The 24,079-nt window shown below is 46.0% G+C and overlaps 1 protein-coding gene across 3 annotated transcripts in view; it reads right to left on the bottom strand.

Moving 5' to 3' along the window:
* PIWIL1 (piwi like RNA-mediated gene silencing 1) overlaps positions 1–12,774 on the bottom strand; it is a 34,715-nt gene extending 21,941 nt beyond the window's left edge. Inside the window, exons 1-9 of one of the 3 annotated variants that reach the window (XM_059140274.1) lie at positions 12,679–12,774; positions 9,369–9,454; positions 8,774–8,885; positions 4,343–4,468; positions 3,609–3,823; positions 3,139–3,260; positions 2,920–3,000; positions 2,083–2,280; positions 1,337–1,448 (exon numbers count right to left, since the gene is read on the bottom strand). In XM_059140274.1, the coding sequence (XP_058996257.1) occupies positions 1,337–1,448; positions 2,083–2,280; positions 2,920–3,000; positions 3,139–3,260; positions 3,609–3,823; positions 4,343–4,468; positions 8,774–8,885; positions 9,369–9,446 (1,044 nt within the window). In that variant the 5' untranslated portion in view covers positions 9,447–9,454; positions 12,679–12,774. Of the gene's footprint in view, positions 1–1,336; positions 1,449–2,082; positions 2,281–2,919; positions 3,001–3,138; positions 3,261–3,608; positions 3,824–4,342; positions 4,469–8,773; positions 8,886–9,368; positions 9,455–12,466; positions 12,614–12,678 lie in introns of those variants that run through there. The other 2 variants (XM_059140273.1, XM_059140275.1) reach the window with 2 other exon arrangements.
* Positions 12,775–24,079: the final 11,305 nt, after the last annotated feature.

The following is a 24,079-nucleotide window of genomic DNA, read 5'->3' as shown; positions in this document are numbered from 1 at the left end:
CCAAAATCTATAAACTTATCAAACTCAACACCCAAAGAACAAATAATCCAGTCAAGGAATGGGCAGAAAACATGAAGACATTTCTCCAAAGAGGACATGCAAATGGCCAACAGACACATGAAAGAGTGCTCCACATCTCTTGGCATCAGGGAAATACAAATGAAAACCACAGTGAGTTCCCACCTCACACCGGTCTGAATGGCCAATATTAACAAGTCAGGAAACAACAGGTGTTGACAAGGATGTGGAGAAAGGGGAGCCTCCTACACTGTTGGTGGGAATGCACGCTGGGGTAACCATTCTGGAAAATAGCATGGAGGTTCCTCAGAAAGTTGAAAGTAGAGCTACCCTATGACCCAGCAATTGCATTACTGGATATTTATCCCAAAGATACAAATGCAGGGATCTGAAGGAGCACCTGTAACCCAACGTTTATAGCAACAATGTCCACAACAGCCTAACCATGGAAAGAGCCCAGATGTCCATTGGCAGATAAATGGATAAAGAAGATGTGGTATATATGTACAATGGGATATTACTCAGCCATTAAAAAGAAAAAAATCTTGCCATGTGCAACGACATGGACAGAACCAGAGGGTGCTATGCTAAGTGAGATAAATCAGAGACAAACACCATATGATTTCACTCATGTGAAATTTAAGAAACAAAACAGATGAACATAGAGGACAAGCAGAAAAATTAAGATGAAATCAGAAAGGGAGACAATCTATAAGAGATTCTTAACTATAGGAAACAAACTGAGGGTTGTTGGAGGGGAGGCGGGTGGGAGACGGGTAACCGAGTGATGAGCATTAAGGAGGGCATGGGATGGAAGGAGCACTGGGTGTTATATGCAACTGATGAATCACTAAATTCTACCCTTGAAACTAATAATTCAGTATATGTTAACTAAATTGAATTTAGATACAAAATAAAAAAAGAGTTAACCTATATGCAGATTTAGCACAACTGATGCTGAGGATTTACCCACCTTTAACCCCCATCCCTGGGTGAAGTTAAAAGAAGTGTTCATGACAGGATATGGGTCACTAAACTTGTACTATTCATTACCAATTACCTTGTTTGTCCTCCACAAGCTTAAATTCAAAACAATCTTTCATTTTACTAGGAAAAAGGGAACAGGACCAAGCACTTCTCATGTGATAATGAGCTATATATAAACTATGTTATTACGGCCTTAATAAATATATTTATATACAGCTTTCAAAGCAACTTGTTCCATGTGTACAAGAAAATCCTACTGAAGATAGTTCACATTTTTCCTAAGGCCTAAACAATTGACATGAAAAAGATAAAGACTACATGATCTTCTTACCTTCCTGTAGTACTCTAAGAAACTGACTTCAGAACCATCCGCTTTCTTAAAGGTACTCTTTGGATTCTGGTCCCAGTCAATATCATCTACTCTGTAGGTTTTATTGTTATACCTGTGCAACGGTTGGGATTTATTAGTCTTTGATTAGAATTGTACAAAGAGTATTAGTGAATTGGGGGAAATCGGAGGGGGAGACGAAGCATGAGAGACTGTGGACTCTGAGAAACAAACGGAGGGTTTTGGAGGGGAGAGGGGTAGGGGGGTTGGGTGAGCCTGGTGGTGGGTATTATGGAGGGCATGGACTGCATGGAGCACTGGGGGTGGTGCATAAACAATGAATCTTGGAACACTGAAAAAATAAAATAAAATACATTAAAAAAGAAGCTAGATACAGATAGTATGTAGTCTCTGTAAACTTCCAAATCACTTAGTAATATATGATGTCACAGGAAGACAAAGGGAAAACTTCTTAAAGACCACGCTAGATGGGTGGGGAAGTGAGTGAAGTACTAGAAAATAAAATGAAGGCTAAAAAGGAAAGAAGTTATTAAATATTTGTCCTTTTCAAAAGAACATGCTCCCCCTGACAGCTTGCATCTTGAGAAACGTCAAAAACACCTCTTCCCCGTTTTCATCCTATTCCCACTCCTCCACCATAAACCCTACATTCTAATAGGATGGACTAGAAAGCTACACGATCTTAAGACTTGCAAAATGATTATTTCATATTTTAAAGAGCGTCTTACTTGGTAAGAACAATTAAACCTATTAGCTCCTTAGAAACTTGTTCTTGAAATTTGTGTTCTTCCGTTTGATGATACAAGTTGAACATGAAATCTAACACGGTTTCGCTGCGAAGGACTTTGTGACTGACGTCCGTGCAAAGCATGATGTTGTTCTCGTACTGGAGGATAGAGGTGGTGAAGCCAGGCCAGATCACCAACCTGTCAAACAGGAGAGCAATGAAGGGACCCTATGAACAACCCTGCCATGTTCTATGTACATCAAAGTGTGTTCTTCTCCTTTATTAATTAGATCTAAAGTACAAAATTCTCGAATTGAGTAAATTTAGTTATTTCTAGGTTTTACATGGGCCCAGATAAAGATCCCTCTAAGATCCTCAACAATGAACGTTGTTTTATAGTAAAATAATTCAAACTCCATTTTGAATACACTAACTTTATTAAATGATTTTTTATGTTGGTAAAACTTGAAACGGTTGCCAGTCTAACCAAAAGCATCTATAATTAGTACAATAACCCTAAACTGTGTGTGCCACACTTGGATACACTACAGGAACTTCTGAAACAATCTTCATTAGCTCATAAATTTTGTTTCCCAAAAGCAAATACAGTGTTGGACAACCCTTCATGCTTCCCTAGTGAGAGAGGAGTATCACGTGATGTTTTTATATCCAAGTGTTCTAGGATGTCTCTTATTATTCAAATCAAGTTAAATATTTACTTAACATGACGGGTACCACTAACAGCCCCAGTAATAAATTTGATTATTTCAAATAAGAACATCGTTTTCAAAGTCTGTGATCATACCTAAGGAACAGAAAGGTTCCACTTCATACAAACCTATGATTTGGAATATCGATTGGGTCACTTGGGTTATAGTAATTCCGTCCAATTTGCTGTAAATTCATGATCTTCAAGAGCCTAGAAATTCAAAGGTCAGAAGACAGGAGCAAATACTGGTAAGTGTCTTCATGCACAGGGACTCACCACACTGGTCTTTCAACTCTTCTCTAGGTTTTTAATTTTTCTTAGTAAAATGTTAAGAAAACACCAACATACCTCCTGAAAATAATATTATAGAACTGCAAACATGTTGGTGACGTAGGTGGGAGTTCATTTGTTAAGGTGATTGTTATCCTCACATGCTCTCCATTTCGGGTCTGACTGAACACTTCAGTAACCTGAGCCAGAGCAGTGGAAAACCAAACTTTTAATTGTTAAGAGAAACTAATAATCCCAATCACATAATTCCTGCTAAAAAGGCAACAGTGAAAAGTATGGAAAAGTTTTAAATTAAAAAAAGAATGACTATGAGAAGAGTGGTTATGGGCCTTATTTTAATTGTCATCACGTTTTTCAGGCGGATTTGAAAATGACGCAGTAATGCCAAAGGCCCCTCTGCGTTCATTAAAACTGTGAGACAGAAGACCACTGGAGTTTCTCTAAAAGCTACCCTAGATTGTGGCAGTTCTGCTTTTGAGGTGGAAATCCTACATCACCCTCTCCCCAACCCAACATTTTAAAATAACCTTGTGCTGTAGTCTTTTAGGTAAAAATAGTATTGTTCCATCAAAAGCATGACACCTTCCAATTAAGTCTTCATGTTGAAAAAGAAGAGCTGATCGGAGTCTTCTGGCTTCCATCAGTGGGTTATAGTCAATGTGATACTGATATAAGGCCCACTGGGGACGGGACGTCAATCGAAAATGATTAGTGCTCAGCCTTACTATAATGCCTGAAGAACCTGTAAGAATGAGTCACGTTTCATTAACAAAATAACAAGTTCATTCTTCCCTGAAATCTTTCCTACTCTTTCCTGCCGTGACAAAGCAGACACAGATCTGTAACAAAAGGCTAAGAACAGCATACGACACTGAACTTCTCAGACATCTGACTTTGAGTACGACTATCCTACCCACACTTAAGTTCCCACAAGCATATGTTTAAGAATAAATCCTCCTTAGACTAAGTAATCTACATCAGAACCCACCAAATCTCTGTGGCAAGAAGTTGTAAAAGAAAAAAAGTTATGTAACAGTAAAACATTTCAGTGCAGCTGAAGACACTGACAACCTATTTCATTAAAGTCAAAAGAGAGAGGGAAATGGAAAAGCCATCGGAAAAGCTGGATCCTGACCAAATGTGCTTTTTCTCCCTACTACTACACCATACAAATAAATATGTAAAATAAAGGGCTTCAATTCAGTGTTCTGTGTACTCAAAAAGTAATCCCAGGAAACTGCATTCTTCATAATTAACTCACCTGTTTTTGATTCTTTAACATGGTCCAGGTTCTGTCTTGTATTCACACCAAGATCATGAAAGTCTCTACGACGACCTCCTCTCTCTGCTAATGATAACTCCTGAAATCCAGCAGATATCTGGATCTCTTAAAAAAAAAAAAATGATATCCTATGTCACATGAAACAATGATGACATTAATTCCCAAAGTACTACATGGACCCTAAAAGGTACAGAGGTACTAAGATACTGTTTAGAAATTTCACAGGTTATCTGTTGGCCAGGGCACCTCAGCTAGGACTTTTATAAACCGTTTGCCACTGCCCCAGGTAAAATTCAGTTGGTCCCCTGTAAGATACATCCGTGTTAAAAACCAAAACCAAAACCAAAAACAAAAAAAAAAAACTAAGACAACTGGCTTGGGATTCAAGAACTCAGGAGCATGCTTAGTGGCTGGGAAATCACAGTTCTGATAACAACCTAAGAGCCTAAACAGAAGTATTCTTCACAGTTTTATGATGCACTTATAGCTATAGGAATCGGTGATTCATAGGTTTTAATGTGTAAATGTCTAGTGTCATTTCCTCACTAATTCCTTAAGAACAGACAGGATCGGGCGCCTGGGTGGCTCAGTGGGTTAAGCCGCTGCCTTCGGCTCAGGTCATGATCTCAGAGTCCTGGGATCGAGTCCCGCATCGGGCTCTCTGCTCGGCAGGGAGCCTGCTTCCTCCTCTCTCTCTCTCTGCCTGCCTCTCTGCCTACTTGTGATTTCTGTCAAATAAATAAATAAAATCTTAAAAAACAAAACAAAAACAAACAACAACAACAAAAAAGAACAGACAGGATCGTCCTATGTGTACCCCACGGCCACCATACACATGGCCCAGTGGGACAGATTAGCTAGAAGTTCATGTGGTTTCCAAAGCTGATTATAACATCCAAAATTATTGAATCCTTCAATTTGTACATCATACAGAAGTGCATCTCATCAACAGTGTGGTGTGGGCCGAAGAATGAACGTGGCCTCGGTCATCTGCTATTACAAATGCAGCTTTCAGTTAATAGGGACCGTACCTTGAGTACCAGACACTTTGGTGGCCTCCATAAGCCCTCAGTCTTCTTTTTAAAAATTGGATTTTTTTAGGGAGTCATACCTAATGGACTAGAATTCCATCTTCCCAAGAGGGAAGGATGGCCTAAGAGGTTTACAGAAATTGCCGGATCAACCTCTGGGAAAGTGCCTTGAAAGGGAGTCAGCAGCCAGTGTCTATGTTCTCTGGGACCCTTGACCTGTCAGTCTTGCCTGGAATCTGGATGTGATCACCAAACATAAGCCTTAATGACAAAAGTCAAGACAAAAGAACAAAACAATCGAAAAGGCCATTTTTCTTCTGACCACCAATGCCAGGACTAGCTCTGAAGTGCCAACTTCTGGACTTTTTTGTTAGAGAAGGAACTGGGCTTTAACAGAATATTGGTTCCTGATATACTCTGGAAGCAACTTATTCCAACATGAGTTTCAACTTCCTTACCTGAAAAACTGATGCACTTCATGGGCATGTTGAGTTTTACATGAAAATATAATTTATAAACCCCTTTAAAGGTGTTGCTAAATATGTAGGTTGTTTTACCTCAGGATATTCAGGGACTTATTTAAAAGTCCTTCAAATACATAACTGTTCTGTTTCCCTTGAAATTTTTATACCAGAGACTTTCAATTTAAAGTAGCCTTGGTCTTGGTTGATTAACTATACTAATGCAGGTCAGGCATACCGAATCCAAGCTGGTAACAATAACAGGTCACGGCAGCTGTTTTCCTGAAAAATTTGAGTTTGTCTTAAAATTCAGTTCTGGGGCACCTGGGTGGCTCAGTTGGTTAAGCGACTGCCTTTGGCTCAGGTCATGATCCCGGAGTCCCGGGATCATGTCCCGTATCAGGCTCCTGGCTCCGTGGGGAGTCTGCTGCTCCCTCTGACCTTCCCTCTCATGCTCTCACTCTCTCTCAAATAAATAAAAAAAAATTAAAAAAAAAAATTCAATTCTGGATATGTAAACTTGACTGCAAGTTTCTGAATACAAACAATGAAGTCTGTTTCCCTCTCTATATACAACACAACTTTTACAGTTAGCCAAACCTTATGGGTCAATCTGTAAAGAGGACAGGTTTTAGAATGAATAAAATTGGAAAGCTTGCTAATTATAAGGACACCTAACTTTACTGTGCTTCGCGGATACTGCAGTTCTTACAACTGAAGGTTTGTGGCAACTCTGTGGTAAACAAGTCTACTGGTGCCATTTTTCCAACATTTGCTCATTTCATTTGTGTCACATCCTGGTAATTCTCACACTAGTTCAAACTTTTTTGTTATTATATTTGTTATGGTGATCTGTGGTCAGTAATTACAACTTGCTGAAAACGTAAATAATGGTTACAATTTCTTAGCAGTATATACAGTTTAGACATAATGTTACTGCACACTTAATAGCCTACGGTATGGTGTCAACTCTTATAAAACCCGGGAAACCAAACAATTCATCGGACTCGCTTTATGAGGTCTGCTTTATTGCAGTGGTCTAGAACTGGAGCTGCAGTAACTTCAAGGTGTGCCTAGAACTTCCCTTTCTGTGTAGCTGCTGGAGTGATTAAAAACACAAGTCTGATGTTGCTACTGCTGTTTAAGAACCCTCCACGTATCCACACCCCACTTACAGAATGCAAACCACGGTCCTAGGCAAGGTTTCATTCATAGAAAATCTGTTAAACTTGTCAATTTCTAAAATTCAGTAAACACTTGAACATTTATGACAAATACTTCTCAGATATAATGCTTACAACAGCAGTGAAAAGTTGTGAAATAGGGCCTTGCATTTGTTATTCCAAGTATTATTTAATCCTCACAGTGACCTTTACATATAAAGTTAGATACTAGCTTTTTAGAGATGGGAAAGTGTCATAGAAACTCAGATACCAAGTATAGAGGAGAAACTGGGCAAAATCCTATAATTTTATAAAGAGATGACTGCCCATGAATGAACTCTCATCAGACATCTTGAAAAATAACGTATCTTACATCGAAAAAGTGGCAAATTGGATACATAAATGAAAGACCCTCTCCTCCTCTGACTCTTCAAGGGTAGCACTATTAACCGATGTTTTTCCTCAAACTTGTCTATGCAAAGATTTATACAATCACATATTCGTTAAAGATACAGAGATAACACTTGGTTTTGTAGGATGTAGGGCAGTGGTACGAGGTGCTCGACCAATAGGGCAGTGCTGGCTCTTCCTGGTCAGGTGTTCGCAGTGTGGGGTACAGAGCAGGACAGTCAGCACCCTCCCACTGACAGACAACTGCCTTCCCATGAGGGGACCTGCTAGTGAATGTACCATCGCAACTGCTCCATGTATCCCAAAGCTGGCACAATTCTACCAGCCCACAGGGAGTAGCAGCAGTTTTCCACTGTCAGCATTTGTAAAATGGCAAAAAATAAAATGGTGCAGAACAAAGAGGTAAAAAGCGTTCACTTGGCTTAAGCGTCTTTATGAAGACTCAATGTTTTCAACAGCCTCTGCAGGCTTCAAGGCACTGCCCCTTCATTTCCCTCTCCACGCGCTCCCTGGCTTGTTAAACATTGTGGTTTTCCAAGAATGTTCTGTGTTTCAGGAAGTTTTCAGGCTGCCCAGTAGCTGACACAGCCGTTCACACCACCCTAAAATCTTAGATTTATTCACCCTCTACTGTTCAATGACGTCACTAGCTGTGATTCGGAGAAGGGGGGAATGTAGCACAGAGAGGAAAGCGGCTCTGCCTTCTTGCTAGCCGGCTTCCTCCACGCTAAGTTTCCCCAAAAGCACACTTCCATGCCCACCCTAGCTGGAAAGCCATGTCCTTAGTTAATTCCCTGTGTGCACAGGGGTGTTTCCTGTATCAAAACCAAATGTAACTGTAAAATAAATCTTTTATCAAGCATCTAAATAATTCACGTTTGTAACTAAGTACTGAAAAAACACAATTTTTCTAATCCGAACTGGTGTGCTGACCTCATCAGTGGTCATAACTTTGGTCTGGGTTTTGCAGCTGAGAAACATGGCCAGCCAGGGCAACCCCCAGGAGACCAAAGTTACACATGTTAAAGGCAGTTCAGCTTGTGATGAAATCACTAGCGATGCCAAAAAGTTCTCAATGACTAATGAGTCGGCACATGGATGGTTAGTTCAGAACTTAATCATTCTGCAAGAGCTAATACGGGGCCCTGGCAAGAATACACTTTTTCATTTCCAAGGAGAAAAATCCTGTGGCACCTTCCTAAGTCCAGGCTGCACAGCTGAGAGAAAGGGTCTGTTCTTCCTGAAGGACGGCAGGGGCCCCTTTTTATAATGACTCCGTATGCTGGTTACCGCTTCACGTCTACTACTGCGCGCGCACATGAGATCTTTTCACTCTCCCTTCACCTTGGGGCTTGGCGGGTGCTCCCACTGCTCCTCTCTGTCGTCCACGGCCAACTAACTCCCCTTCCGCTGCTGGCTGCTGAGGCCTGGGCTGGATATAGCCAGGCTGCTGACTCTACGGCGATAATGCAAACAAACAGCATTCTTTTCATGTCAAAAGGTCACAGGTCAGAGGAAACAGTCTTCAGCAAGTCTAAGACGTTCAAACAAAACTGGTCTATGTTAGTAACTAAGTATTCCCCTAAAGCAGCTTCTTCAAGAAGGATCACTGACTAGCTGATGGGCATTAAGGTGGGCTCAGGATGGAAGGAGCGCTGGGTGTGATACACAGCTGAACAATCATTGAACTCTACCTCTGAAACTAATATTACACTATAATTAATTGGATGTAAATAGAATTTAAAAAAAAAAAAAAGGAGTAGCTAACTAAAGAATCGGCTGTTCCAATGCTCAGGAAATAGAACAGGATCATTCTTGTTCGGCTCCTGCATCCTTCACAGAACAGTTTTTAAACTTATCTTCAACAGCCTAAGCCAATAAAGATGTAGGTTTTTGATTTTCAAGGACATGCTCTGTAGGGGAAAGGTCAAGCACTCACCGCAGTGGCCCCCACATGCTGCACTGTCTCCTGCCCACGGGCGCGTCCTCTGGCTCTCGCTCTGGCTCGCCCAGTCATTTTTTTTCCTAGAGAGGAAACAATTGTAAAGACAACACTCAACATACATGATTACATTTGACTGTTTCTGCAATGTTCCCTTTATTTTTTTTTCCCGTTTTATTTTCTTTTCAGTGTTCCAAAATTCACTGTTTATGCACCACACCCAGCGCTCCATGCAATACCCACCACCAGGCTCACCAAACCCCCCACTCCCTTCTCCCCCGAAAGCTTTAGTTCATTTCTCAGAGTCCACAGTCTCTCATAGTTTGTCTCCCCCTCCAATTTCCCCCATCTCACTTCTCTCTTTCTCCCCATGTCATCTGTGTTATTACTTATGCTCCATAAATAAGTGAAACCATATGATAATTGACTGTCTCTGCTTGACCTATTTCCCTCAGCTTAATCTCTTCCAGTCCCGTCCATGTTGCTACAAAAGTTGGGTATTCGTCCTTTCTGATGGAGGCATCATACTCCATAGTGTATATGGACCATATCTTCTTTATCCATTCGTCCGTTGAAGGGCATCTTGGTTCTTTCCACAGTTTGGCCACCGTGGCCATTGCTGCTATGAACATTGGGGTACAGATGGCCCTTCTTTTCACTGCATCTGTATCTTTGGTAGTGCAATTGCAGGGTCATAGGGTAGCTCTATTTTTAACTTTCTGAGGAATCTCCACACTGTTTTCCAGAGTGGCTGCACCGACTTGCATTCCCAGCCACAGTGCAAGAGGGTTCCCTCTTCTCCACATCCTCTCCAACACCCGTTGTTTCTTGTCTTGTTAATTTTGGCCCTTCTGACTGGTGTAAGGTGGTATCTCAGTGTGGTTTTGAATTCCTTTAGATGTACTGAAGACTCCACAGTAAGTTTCTGAATCAGCACCTGTTCATCGCACCTCTCCTAACAGAGCTAAAGGCAGTGTCCCCTACCTTCAATGAACATAAGTGCTTACGGTGGACTGGACATGCTCGGTGGCAGGGCTACGGTGCAGGGCTTGTTTAATATGGACAGTCACCTGCTGAATTACTATCTCAACCAAACTTAGGGAAAACTTAAGAGACATCAGAGGCTGGTGACCAACTCTTTTCACATGTGGGTGTGTATCTATGAAACTGGGCCCACACGGCATGTTTGAGGTCAGGCCCTTTCCCTAACTCTTCCACGTGTCTGCTGCACACTCCTGGGTCCTCCCACAGCACAATGCGCAGCGTAAACACACCCAAACTGCCATCTTCTACAGCACACCATTTATGCCCCACATCTTGTCTTGGCGAGAGGCACGACCATCTGCCGTGTCTGTAAAGGAAAAGGGCAGGGTCCTCGCTCTTCCAATGCCTCGTCTGTTGCTCTCCAGCTCAGCAGCACCGTGAAGTGGCTGGGAGCCAGGGCCCATGCTCAGGGCAGAGCGATCGCCATGCATAAAAGCGGATGCACGCCCTCACCCCCACCACGGAGCAGAAAGCGTATCAGGTCACACAGGGTGGAGACCTCAGCGCTACGAGTCCCTCACAGAAGGGACATAACCTGAGATTCGTGCGTTCACTTGTGAAAGCGTCTGAATGAAGCGCCCCGCAGGCCCAGCGTGCGTTTCAAGTGACAACACGCAGGAAGGGCTTTCAGCGCGCCGGGCGCGCAGTGAACTCTCGTCCCGTCTTAGCGCTCGCGGGAAAGGCGGATAAAACTGTAACGACGACTTTTTAAGTTTATGAAGGAACTGAGCCGAATGTTCTAGCAGGGAAGCAAGCAGCAAGTCATGTACACGCTGCAGCGGCCTCCTGCGAAGGCGGTGCCAGAGACCCGCAGCCGCGGGCACGAGACGCCGGGCTCCGGGGAAGCGCGGCGGGTGGAGCTGCAAGACGCCGAGTGAGGCCGCAGGGCACTGGGGCAGGGGAGCTGGTGCAGCCGAACGTGGGGCCTGCGGCCAACAGGAGGGCCGGATTCCACCGTCTCTGCGCGGAGACCCGCAAGGTTGTGAGCACCGAGGGCCGGCCTGCGGCACCACCGACGCTGAAGGTCGCTCCGCTGCAAGGCAGGGTCCCACTGGTCTCGGCGTTCGCAGCTCCGAGGTTCGTGGCTCCGGCAGGACCTTCCCGGACACTGTCCCACAGGGCGGGCCTCGCGGAGCAGAAGCCAGCGCGGGGGCTCGGCAGATCCAGCCCCTGCACCGGCCGCCCCCAGCCCAGCCGCTTCCAGGCGCGGCTGCAGAGCGCGGCCGGCGCAGGCCGGGACACGACAACTGCCACGCACTGAGGCCTCTGCGCCCGATGCTGCCTGCAGCCGGGCGGCCGCACGCCCCGAGCCTGCTCCCGGGACCCGACGCGCCGCGCTCAGGGGTCGCACGGCCGCTGTGCGGAGGGACACCAGCGTCGGCGACTCGCTCGGGGCACCCCTGCCCGCCAGCCTGCGAGCCGCAGGTCGCCCCGGCACCCGGCCCGGCACCGGGCTGTCCCCGCGCCGGTCAGACAGACGAGGCCCCCGCGGCCGGCTCCAGCGGCCTCCCGCGTGCCCAGGCCTCCCACGGCACCGCACACGGGCGGGGCTGTCCCGCGCGGCCGCGGCTCCCGCTACACCCGCCCGCTCTCGGGACACCTGGGGCGACAGACGACGGGGCCCCCAGGAGACCCGGCTGCGAACGACCCGCCGCAGCCCCTACCCCCGCACACCGGCCGCCGCGGGGCAGCACCCAGGCTCAGCCCCGCCCCGCGGGGCCCCTGTCCCGCCCCGGGCAGCGCCGAGGAACGCCGTCGGCCCGCGCAGTGCGCCCCCCGCAGGCCGTGCCCCGCAGCGTCCAGGAAGGAGCACCCGCAACCCAGACAACGGCCCCCACGGCCCTCGGACTGCCCAGGAGCGCCCCAGACCCAGCCACGCAGAGCGCCCCAAACCCAAGCAGCGTCCGGGACGCCTCGTGCCCCGAAGAGTAGCCCCCGAGCCGCAGCCACGTCCCGGAGCGCGCCCTGACCTCGCAGGTGGCCCCATGCCCGCCCCCTCGGACCCCGCAGCGCGCCCTCAGGCCTTCCCCGCGTCCCGGCGCCGTCCTCACCAGGCGCACAGCGGCAGTCGCGGGGAAGCCCACGCACCCGGCCAGGCCGCCGCGCCCCAGACCCCTCAGCTCCGCGTCGTCGCCGCCGCGCTAACAGCTGCCGCGCCGCCAACCGTCACCGCACGCCGGATCCCTCCGCGCCCGGACCTGGCGCCCCGACGCCTAACCCGGCGAGCCGGCCCTCCCCGGAGCCGCGGAGCCGCGCCGCTCACCGTCCCTTCACCATCAGCCGAGGCTCCCTCCGACTCGCGGGCCGTCGCGGGGCGCGGACCCGGCGGAAGGGGCACCGCGTTCCTTTCCTGCGCGGAAGGACACCTGCGTCTGGCGGTGAACTCACCCGCACGTGACATCGGGCTAACGGCGCGGCGAGGACGTGCGCGCGCTGCGCCCTGATTGGCTGGCACGTGCACGGCGGTTTTGGGGGGGCGGAGCCACAGGAGCCCCGCCCCAGGCCCCGCCCCGAGAGTAACCTCAGGTGGCGGACGCCAAACACCTGCCTCGTTCGCCGCTAGGGAAGCCACGTGGAGCCAGGGCCGCGGCCTGGGTCAGCTGTGAGAGCCGGACCAGGTGCAAAACAGCGGACTGAACCTTGGGTGGCCCCTTCAAATGGGAGGCTATTTAGCTCCTCAAATCGAGAGATGAGATTCGAATTTTGCCCCCAAGAAAATAAAGCGCATTCCAGAGCCTGAATGCGGGGCGGCTGTGCACCTGCCCATTTACGTGTGCACAGACGGTGTGCCGAGTGCACGCGTGTGGACGTGTATGGCGGTGGTCGGCCGCCGCATTTATCTGCATCTACCTGCACCGTCACCTACGGGGCGGGTCAAAGCACGGGGGCCGCGCCCCCTCCCCGGGGACTCGGCAGGTTCAGTTGGCCCGGCCAGCTACTCCCCGTCTCTTGACAAATCGCTCCTGACGCTGCCCCAGCTGCTCCGGGGTCCGCCTGAATACGAGGTCCCGGAATTAGATGCCTTCGTTGAGAATTTGTTTCGTCGTTGGGCAAACCCAACACAATTGAAACTATTGTAAACATAGTAAAATAGAGCAGTTTTTTGGTCAGACTGGGAAATGGGATTCTATGTAGCTAGAGAAGTCTAGTAATGATTCAGGGGTTTCTTAAGGATGGAGTGTAGGGGGGCAGTGGCAACAGTTATCTGGAGGGATTGTCTTAAAGCTGCATTTATACAGCAAACATTTAATTAATGCTTATGCATGTATTCAGGGCGCTTGGGGTGGGGTGGGGCAGAAGTTTTCCCAAGCCACCTCCCCAAGTCTACTGTCGCCCCTGTGGGTCAGAAGGAGCCCTCTGGGTTTCAGGGTGTACCTCACTCACTTGATTGTCAAAACCGAGAAGGGAGAAACTTCTGAAAAACACATTCCCAGGTAATCCTGACTGAAGAGATTTGGAATGGGAGCCAAGTATTTTAAGAGACACCAGGTGATTTTTCTGCTGAGAAAATTTTGAGCAATGTAAGGCAAGATCTGTGATCTTGACATCGTACACAAAGAAAGGATTAATGTGAAAAGGGGAGACACCCAATCAGTTTTTTTGTGTGGGGGGATGACTTCACTTTATAAAAATAGAAGGCACTGTTTGGGGGAAAAAAACGATACAAACCTTCACTTTTCTAAGAGGAATTTAACATGTTGGTGAGAAAGATGTTCTGTGGTCTTGCCAGCAGATGGAGCGAGAAAACAAGAAATAAGTCTACAGTTTCAACGGTGCAGGGGCAAGAAATACCAGGAATGCAGCTTACAGCAAAGAAGTCACCCTTTTCCTGTTTCTCTTCTCTGTGTGCCTAAACTCCTTGGGACTGCTAAGCATACACCATCCGCAGAGCATCTTGGTGTGTGCATTGTATGAAATGCGTGGTTTCTAAAGACATAGGAAGTTGTGATTCACCAAGATGGAGGCAAACCCCTCGTGCTTCTGATGGTGCAAACAGTGCAACTCACAAACCTCCCCTAAAATTTAAAAAGAAAAGCTACAGAGAGACATTGGGGAAGCATCATTTTTTTCAAGAGTTTCGACATCGACAGCATGACACAGTGGCTCCAGTTACTGGATACAACTGTGTTGCCCCTGCTAGAAACTGAAAAGTGAAGGGATATAGATTCTCCTTCCAGGAGTTTGGTCAGGTGCTGGGGAGTAGGGGGGTGGGCGGAGAGGTGGGAGTCCATCCCGGAGAGGGAGCAGAACACTACGAGGGACCTGGCTGCTGGGAGGGAGGTCACTTGGCAGATGCTGATGCTGTGGTCTGAAAGGGTGAATGGGATTTGCAGGGACCCCTGTGGCCCAAGCCGGTGGGGATGTTTAGGGAGCATCTAGCTATTTGGCCCAGCAGGAGTGATCACTGAGGGGGTGACACTGAGCTGCAGACCAGGTTCTAGAAGTTGAATGACAATAAACAATGTCCAGGCTGCTGAATACACCTTGCTAGATGGTGTGAATAAGACACGCTCTCTGTCGTCCTGATGATGCCAAGCCCCAGGACCCCCAAGGGGAACATGTCACAGCTAAGCCAGGCACAGAACAGGGTGAGAGGCAGGGACTGTGTCCACAGGCCTTGTAAGCTCCATACCTGAACTGGTCAGAGGTTTTTGGGTCCTAGCCAGACTCTACCAAGAGGGAAGGAGGGCTCAGATTTGCTGGCTCTCATGCGATTTTATCATTGTTGTTTGCTTTGATTCCTTGAGGGGAAATTCATACAAGATGAAATTAACCATTTTACAGCGAACAGTTGAGTGGTACTTTGCACCTCCACAGCGTTGTGCCAGCACCACTTCTCTCTAGTTCCAGAACATTTCCATCATCCCAGAGCAAAACCCCACTCCTTTTAAGCTGTCATTCCCTGTTCACTCCTCCCTGCCAGCCCCAGCCACTGCAAATCTTTCTGTCTCTATGGATTTACCTCCTTTACTTGTGTCACGTGAACAGACTGATACGATGTGTGGTCCTTTGTGGCTTTCTGCCTTCTTTCACTGAGCCTCATGTTTTCAAGGTCGGTCCTGAACGCTGTAGCATGGATCAGTTCTTCCTTCCTTTTTATGGCTGAATAATATTCCCCTGTGTGAAGAGACCACATCTGTTTATCCATTTACCCGTTGAAGGATGGGTCTAATGTTTTTAAAGGGAAGCAGGGATCCTGGACACCTGTGAACTCATGGTCAGCCCATGGCCACTGGGTTCGTGACCACATCCCATCCTCGTGTCCAAATCCAGGGGACACCTTTTGGACCTGCCTGTCTTCTCTATACCATTGAGAGTGATGCTTCCTCTTTTTACCCCAACAGTATCACATCCTGCCTGGACCTGGGTGTTGTTCCTCCATCTCCGGCTAGTCCTTCTGTGTATGATTCATAGATGTGCCTTCTGCCTGGGACCTAGATGTGCATGGCAGCGGTTCCCAAAGTGTGGTCCTCATCACCAAGAGTCTGCAGGAGGTTTTTGGGTCCCACCCCAAGACTGTGGTTGAACCAGGATCTTGAAGGTAAGGCCAGAAACCTGTGTCAAAGTGGCCTGCTGATCGGCTCTGAACCACTGGGTAGTGTGAGATCCATGGAGCCTACTCCCCGAGCAAGGGGTTGAGATTGGCACCCACTCGGTCTTGGGGTGGCTCACTTATTGCCATGACCTCAGACGTCCTCTTGAGCTCAATGGCCCTAGTGTCTGTGGGTCGCTGCTGAGCCCCATTCCGGTATAGTCTAGTAGGGGTTCCTCTGTTCCTGGTCACTTTGGGAATAGTCTCATTAGCAGGAGGTACAAACAGCGGTGGGAGTTTGGGAGAGTGTCTACTCAGAACGAGCTTTTTCTAAAAACAAAAAAAGAAATGAAGCTTCAGTGATTTTTGAGGTGTTGGTGTCACTGATGCCCTCCCGTGCTCCTGGGTCTCTCTTTGAGGTGTCTGTGGGCAGGGCTCCACGGCCATCCCGTGTCCTGCCTGTGGTCAGACCACTGGGACCTCTTACAACTTGCGTGTGGCCCGCAGGCAGCGGCTTGGGGTACGGAATCCAACTCACTCACTCTGAACCAACCTTCTCCCAGTGGGATAAGCTTCTGGAACAGATAGATTCCTGCAGTGGAACCATGGTGGGAAAACACGATGGGGTCCCTGAGGGGCTCAGTCATCAAGCGTATGCCTTTGGCTCAGGTTATGATCCCAGGGTTCTGGGATCGAGCCCCCCATCAGGCTCCCTGCTTGGCAGGAAGCCTCCTTCTCCCTCTCTCTCCCACTTCCCCTATTTGTGTTCCCTTTCTCGCTGTGTCTCTCTCTGTCAAATAAATAAATAAAATCTTAAAAAAAAAAAGAAAGAAAGAAGAAAAGGAAAGAAAAAAAGAAAAACAACTAAAAATGCTAACAGAACCAAACAGCAAGACTGTATTAAAACCAACACTTGCACTTATGGTATAAGCATTGTGTGGTCCTACATGCTGAACCCCACGGGTCTGATAGGCTCGTTGCTCACTTGAAAAATATGAACGGTAGTAAGAAGGAGATCTTTTTCTCAAATAAGAATTTTGTCTTTCAAGTTTTCATTTTAAAGATGAAATTTGATGAAATACATAGTTTTTAAATTTATCATGTAATATAGGAATATATGATAATATACAAATGTAGTTAATGCATATCATAAAAATATGTAAGGAATTAAAATATAAAATAATATATAAATATATAAGATATGTAAAATGTATAAATATATAAAATGATATATAAATAATAAATTATATAAAATAATAATTTTCTAAAATGAAAGTCAAAAATGAAATTTTAGGGGTGCCTGGGTGGCTCAGTGGGTTAAAGCCTCTGCCTTCGGCTTAGGTCATGATCTCAGGGCTCTGGGATCGAGCCTCACATCGGGCTCTCTGCTCAGCAGGGAGCCTGCTTCCTCCTCTCTCTCTGCCTGCCTCTCTGCCTACTTGTGATCTCTGTCAAATAAATAAATAAAGTCTTAAGAAATGAAATTTCATCTTTAAAACTTGCAAAAGTGAAATTTTTCCTTGCTATCTTTATTTTGGAACCTATTTTTCATGTGCATAGTAGAGTGTACTGTAACTAAGCGTAAATGTCTTGGGCGCACGTGCCCCAAACACTTACCGTGAAGCGTGCTGGACATGGCCGGGAGTCTGCCTTCTGCCCGGCAGCCGGGCCAGCCCTGTGCCCGGGGCACTCCCGCGGCTCGGCTCGGACAGCACCCCTCCAAGAAGTTTTCCTTCGGAGTTTGTCCCCTCTCTAGGAGGGCTCTCCTCTCTGGGCTTGCGGCTTGTGTCCTGCGTGTGTTCAAGCCTGTGGCTTGCTGCCTTGGGAGTGAACCCTTCCCCACTAGTTCCTTTTGTTATTCAGGAAGCTCCCTGAGGACAGGACCTGTCTCCCCCAGTTGGGTGTGTGATCTGGCAATACTGCTGAATAAATGAGCAGAGATGCCCGCCTTCAGCTCTACGTAAAGGCTGCGTGTTGTGAGCACACGGCCCTTTCCACTCCAGGGGCCTCCCCGCGTCAGGTGAGGGTGAGAGTCACCAGCCATCGGCCTGCTGGTGCCTCTTTCCCCTTCAAATACTGTGTCTTGAGCTCTGAAATTTTTTGGTTATTTTTTGCTAAAAGCTGCAGGTGTTTGGGGTTTTGTTGTGTTGTTTTGTTTGGCAGTGACAATAGCGATCGGCTGTATTTCTCCAGAATTAAGTGGCACACGATTTCTTGGTGCCTGAGTCTCCCACGGGCCATTTCCCACCATCCCGTGTCATGACCCAGCATTTTGGTGGGTGTCAACCCCCTTTGCAAGTGACTTGAGGGTTCATTATGAATTAGTCTGAAACATTAGCAGTGGCCCCCAAACCTTTGCCAGTGAGTGCTTTATTTGAGACCCTGGCATGTGAGATAATTCTGGCCAAAAACACAGGAGAGGATGTTGGCCGGGGTCAGTGAAAAAAAAGAAAAAGGAAAAAGAAGGCTTAACAAAGAGACAGTGCTTCCTGCCTCTGGACTTTGAAGTAGATGAGGTCCAGAGCGGCTGCTGCCGTCCTGTGACTTTGAGCAGAACCACTGGAGAATACTTGTCTTCGCGGCTTAACCCCAGTGAATCCGGGCTGTCACTGCAGCCAGCGACACCCTAAGCAAAGAAGGGGCTCTTCCCACCCCTGTGTGTGGGGCAGCACCTCCACAGGACCTCAGTAAATGAAAATTCCTGGCTCCGCGGCTGAGCGGTGAGCCCACAGAATTGAACTTAGACCGTACCCTGCAAGAATCTCAAGTTTTAGGAGGCTCCCTGGCTGGTTCTGTGTCAATAGTTCAAGGTCAAACTTTGAGAAATACTATAAGTTATGTTTCAAAGTCAGTCTTGAAGCTGAAATTAAATTCAGAATTTAGTTAAGGGCACTGATTTTGACAAATACATAGCAGATCTCGGGTAACTATGTCGAAGTAAACAAGTATCCTGAGTGTTCTTGTTATATCCTTCAGGGGTTCATTAATATCTCTCTGGAACAAAGTTATTTTATATGTTGCAAAAGTTGTCACAAAGTTTCAGCATCTTTAGCATGTGGAGGAGACACAGGAGATAGGACTTTGAAAAATAATTTTTGGAAATAGGTTCGTATTGTCACAATGGCAATAATGCAATCACAAATAATTAAATTTGTCATTAGAAATTTTAGCTTCTCCTTATATTTGATTGTATAGTCTGGGTTTCTAAATAGTGTAAGATCCATCTCTTTCAGAAACCGTTGAGTTTATCAACTGATCATCAGCAGAGGGAGAAATAATTTGGACGGGCCATTAGATGTCCACTCAATCTGTATTATTAATTATTCATGTATTGATGTTTTTAAAATTTCATCCAGTGTTACTTCAATTTTTTGCATTCAAAGAGCAAAAAATGAGACACTTGCAATATTGTTTGCTTCAAAATTATATAGGGCTCTGTGACACGAGGTGTCACTTGTATATTATAAAGAAATATGCACGATAAGGATTTTCTTCCTCCATTGATCAGAAAGGCGATAGTGAATCATACTGGAAAGGTAACTTTGAGACAGTATGTGCTGTGTGATGAGCAGAGCTTGGACTTTCACAGTAGACAGATCTTGGACTGAGTATATGAGATTAGTAGTTCTCAACCTTTGGAAATCCAGAAGCTGTGGGCCTGGTTTTAGAAACACACATATGCATGACTGTGCATGCAACTTTCCATACCTTACTAGAATGTTCTGGAACCTAGTGATTTCCTAGTACTAGGCACTGGTTGTGGATTAGACTGACCATGGTGGGTATTTTGGTAGCCTAAGCACCCCGCCTAAACCAGCAACACCATTAACATTCTATTTTGCTGGGCCGGGTGCGGGGAGGGGCACAGAGTGGCCAGAGCCTGGGACACTTGTGTGGAAGCTCATTTGCACAGTGGGCCACTGCATACTTACTCGGGCTGGCTTAAGAGGGCTGATAGATTACAGATATTTATGGCTAGAGGCCCCTGAAGCCACCACCATTTGTTTTCACTCTGGCTACCTTACAAAAACAGTGACTCAGTGATTATCTATTGAGTGAGTAAACGATGCAACATGCAAGTATGAGTGAATGATCCTGAGCAAGCCACAGAGCTCAGCACCGGGTGTCTCACGGTCACACTGGAATCAGCCATTCCAACCTCACAGGACCGGTGTGAGCATCAAATGAGATAATACCCATAAAACGCCTAAACTATTCCCACCATGTAGGTGCACAATAAATTCTTGTGTCGCACCAAGACAGGCGAGCTGCAAACCTGAGTTACGGGTCGCGTGAGTTACAGCAACTTTGGTTTTATGTACTTGAATGAACATAAAACCTTATTTATTTAGTAAATGATGATGCAGGAGGAAATTTTGCTGTGTTGAGTTTTGTTAATGAGCATCAGGGCTAATGCAACCTTAATTGGGTCCAAGTTTATCTTTGTATAGCAAGGAGGGCTTCCGCTGCTAATCAGTTGTGTCAACACGATTGCGGAGACAGGTCTAACCTATTTAGGAAAGAAAACTGTTCTTGAACCAATGGCCTCTTGCACTGCTTACGACCTGCGAGTATTATATGATCTTTATTCCTATTTCTAAAGTCACTGCTACTTTTGTTGCCATGGGCATTTAAAATTAATCAAATTCTTTTTTCTAATTCCAAAATTCTTCACATCTCCCCACTCTAATCAAACCAGTTGCTTTTCTAGGTAAATCTGATAAGTAACATGTTACATTTTCTTAAATAGTCAACACAAATAATGAAATTTTTGAAATCTTTGGAAATAGAGGGAAAAGCTCAACTATCATGTCAGGAAACCAATGATGCCTTTAACAGTTTCACGTATTCTCCAGCAGGCTTTCCCCTACTTTTTTTTTATATATATTTCCAGTTGTAACCTATGCATTCAATTTAAACTCTACCTTTCCTCTTAGTAGGTGATGATTATGTTACATGTATTTCAAATTACCATTTTGATGACTTATGCTATTAAGTGGATTTATCATAAGTTGAAAGTCGTATCTTTTTGATTGGATTGATTCTTAATTCTCAACATTATAAACAGTGCTTTGCCCCATATGTAGCCTTTTCTGTCTTTTGGAGATCTTTAGGATGAATTCCCTAAAGCGTGATATTATCTTCCAGGAAATGTTCATTTTTATGACCCCTTATATATTATAAAATTGTTTTTCAGAAAGACTTGATTGGGCTACTTCCCATTGCTAGTAGCTACACAGATATATGTGTCACTGCCATCCTCTCCACTGTTGGGTGTTTTCATTTAACAAAAGTGTAGGATCTACATGCAGAAACTGTAAAATCACATGATGGGCATAGAACAAGATCTGAAAAAATGCAAGGCCATATCTGGTCCTTGGATGGGAAGACAATAATTTAAAATGTCATTTTATCTTGTCTTGGGGAGGGTTTAAAATTGTCCTAATAAGGGGCGCCTGGGTGGCTCAGTGGGTTAAGCCGCTGCCTTCGGCTCAGGTCATGATCTCAGAGTCCTGGGATCGAGTCCCACATTGGGCTCTCTGCTCAGCGGAGAGCCTGCTTCCCTCTCTCTCTCTCTGCCTGCCTCTCCATCTACTTGTGATTTCTCTCTGTCAAATAAATAAATAAAATCTTTAAAAAAAAATTGTCCTAATAAATATAATGGAATTGTTCCCATAAAAAAAGGAGAATGTAAGCCAGTAGACTTTCCTACCAAGTATGAAGGCTTGATTCAAAACAATATGGTATTGACATCGGAGTAGACAAACAGACCTGTGAAGAATAAAAGGGAGGTAAGAGAGAGTCCCCAGTATAAATGGGAATTTGATATAGCAAAGGTGATTTTTTTCAATTCAGTTGTGGGGGAATGATAGATTTTTTGAAATAAAGGAGTGGCACAACCAACATAGTACCTAGAGAAAAATCAGGTAGCATTCCCAGCTTAAACTAGACATGACACAAAATAAAATTCCTGATGGGATACAAATGTATATGCACAAAGTAAACAGTTCAAACACTCAGGAGCCACCAGGAGACTGTAAGTTCCAGCCTGGGTACTGAAGAGATCTTTGTAACTTTAGAAAACCCAGAAACTATAATAGATGGAAATGTTGAAGAATCTAAAAATTCTGAATGGCAAAGGGTGACATAAGTAGAGCATATGAACAAAGGATATTTTGGAGAATTATCTGCAGTAAAAATGAGAGATAAGGGGTTTGTATCTATAACATGTGACGAGCTCGTGTAATCCAGTACAACAGCAAGAGAATGATATGAATCAGTATTTCAGAAAGGAGGGTCACAAAATGGCCATAAGATATTAAGCCTCTCAGGTAGTAAAATGCAAGAGACAGTAATATCAGGGACTGAAAAAAACGATACCCACGTGGCGGAAAGAGTCTGCAAGTCCAAGACTGCTGATGAAAATAACACCAGACCACTCAGGACCAACGTGGAAAGCTCCTTCATGGAGACACCCTGAAAACGTGATACTGAAGATACTGAAGAAAGAAGCCAGACGCCGAGGACCTCATAGTCTACGACCGCATTCACGTGAAGTGCCCAGGACAGGCAAATCTGCAGAGACAGAAATTAGATTAACGATTGCCCATACCGCCATGGCTGAGGTATAATGAGGGCGCGACTACTGATGGGCACAGGGTTCCTTTTGGGGGGTGGAGGAGAATGTTCTAGAATCGTGATGAGGATTACGCAACCCTGCCAGTGTATAAACCCCACTAAGGGGATGAATATATGAGATCTTGATCAAGGCCTTGTGGAGGTAAGAGGAGGTGATGTGAAGAAATTGTTAGCACAGAGGCTGTGTTGAACCTCTCCCTGAAGGAATGCCTTGACCATCAATGACAACACCAACCCCAGTAAGCTCCAGGGAAAGTCCCAGTGTGATTGGCCAGGCGAGGAGCTTCCACATTCACTTGGGACAAATTGCCATCTCTATAACTCTTCCTTCTTCCATCCCAAAGAATGGCAGCTACTCCAAGTGAAATAGGTATTTAGCTCATGTGGGTCAGACACCTCTGGGCCATGTACTGCTCACCTGCCCTTCCTGTGGCTTGGTCAGCCAACAACCACGTCTCCATGTCCATCGTCACCATCATCATAACAGCTTCTGCTTCTGCTGAACACTGGCCGTGCATCAGGCATCATTCGTTCAGCCCTCACCAGCCTCCTAAAGCAAGCCCTCTTGTTGCCCCTTCTTTCCAGACGGAGGAACAGGCTGGAGCAGTCAGGAACTGGTCAGAGGACACGTGTTAGCCATTGGTGATCGTGGGTCCGGGTCTGTCTGACCTTGACGCCCGTGCTCTTCCGTGGTCAGCGGTTCATCTTCCTAAGTAGGAAGAGCCTGCCCAGGTGTTCATATGTTTTCACTTAAATAAAGGCACCTGTGTTTCAATGCCCAGCAAAGGAGGACCTTACCACCATGTCAACACAGTTCTCCATGTATCACTAAAGGACATCATATTCGGCATGAATTTATGAATACAAGGAAATGATATCATTAGATTTATTTAAAGTGATGTGCTCATGGTCTACTTGTCCTCCCAACACAAATGGCTAGATTTAGGATTTGGCACAGTTTTCATTTTTATATTTTTAGGGGGAAAGGGGCAGAGGCAGAGGGAGAATCTTAAGTAGCCTCCATGTCCAGTGCAGAGCCCGGCATGAGGCTTGATCCTGAGATCACGTGAGTGGACGTCAGAGATGGAGGCTTAACTTCCTGAGCCACCCAGGTGCCCCTTCAGTTTGGTACACTCAAAAAGCACACTACTAGTGTATATGACCATAAGGAAGAAGATACACCACCAGCTGAAATCGAAGTTATCAACATATGCAAAATATAGTCATTTTATAGGTATCTGTTTGGTTTTATCAAACTTACATACCTTGTCCCTAGGAGGATCCTCCAGTATTTCCCAAATCTCGCTCCTTGTCGTGTTTCTCTTGCTTACCCGGTTCCCTTCTTCCCTAAGCCAATCCCTTTTTTGTTCCTCAAGGAGACTTGATGTATTAAATTAAGGAAGTGAATTCGTAAACACCAAGATGGTAACAGTGGAGAACGAGCCGATCGTTCTGCTCAAATCTGACGGGTTCGTTCACCCTACGGCTGACT

Source organism: Mustela lutreola, chromosome 11, assembly GCF_030435805.1.
Source record: "Mustela lutreola isolate mMusLut2 chromosome 11, mMusLut2.pri, whole genome shotgun sequence".
Classification (NCBI taxonomy): Eukaryota; Metazoa; Chordata; class Mammalia; order Carnivora; family Mustelidae; genus Mustela; species Mustela lutreola.
Note: the sequence above shows the minus strand (reverse complement) of the source record. Positions and strands in the feature narration are given on the sequence as shown.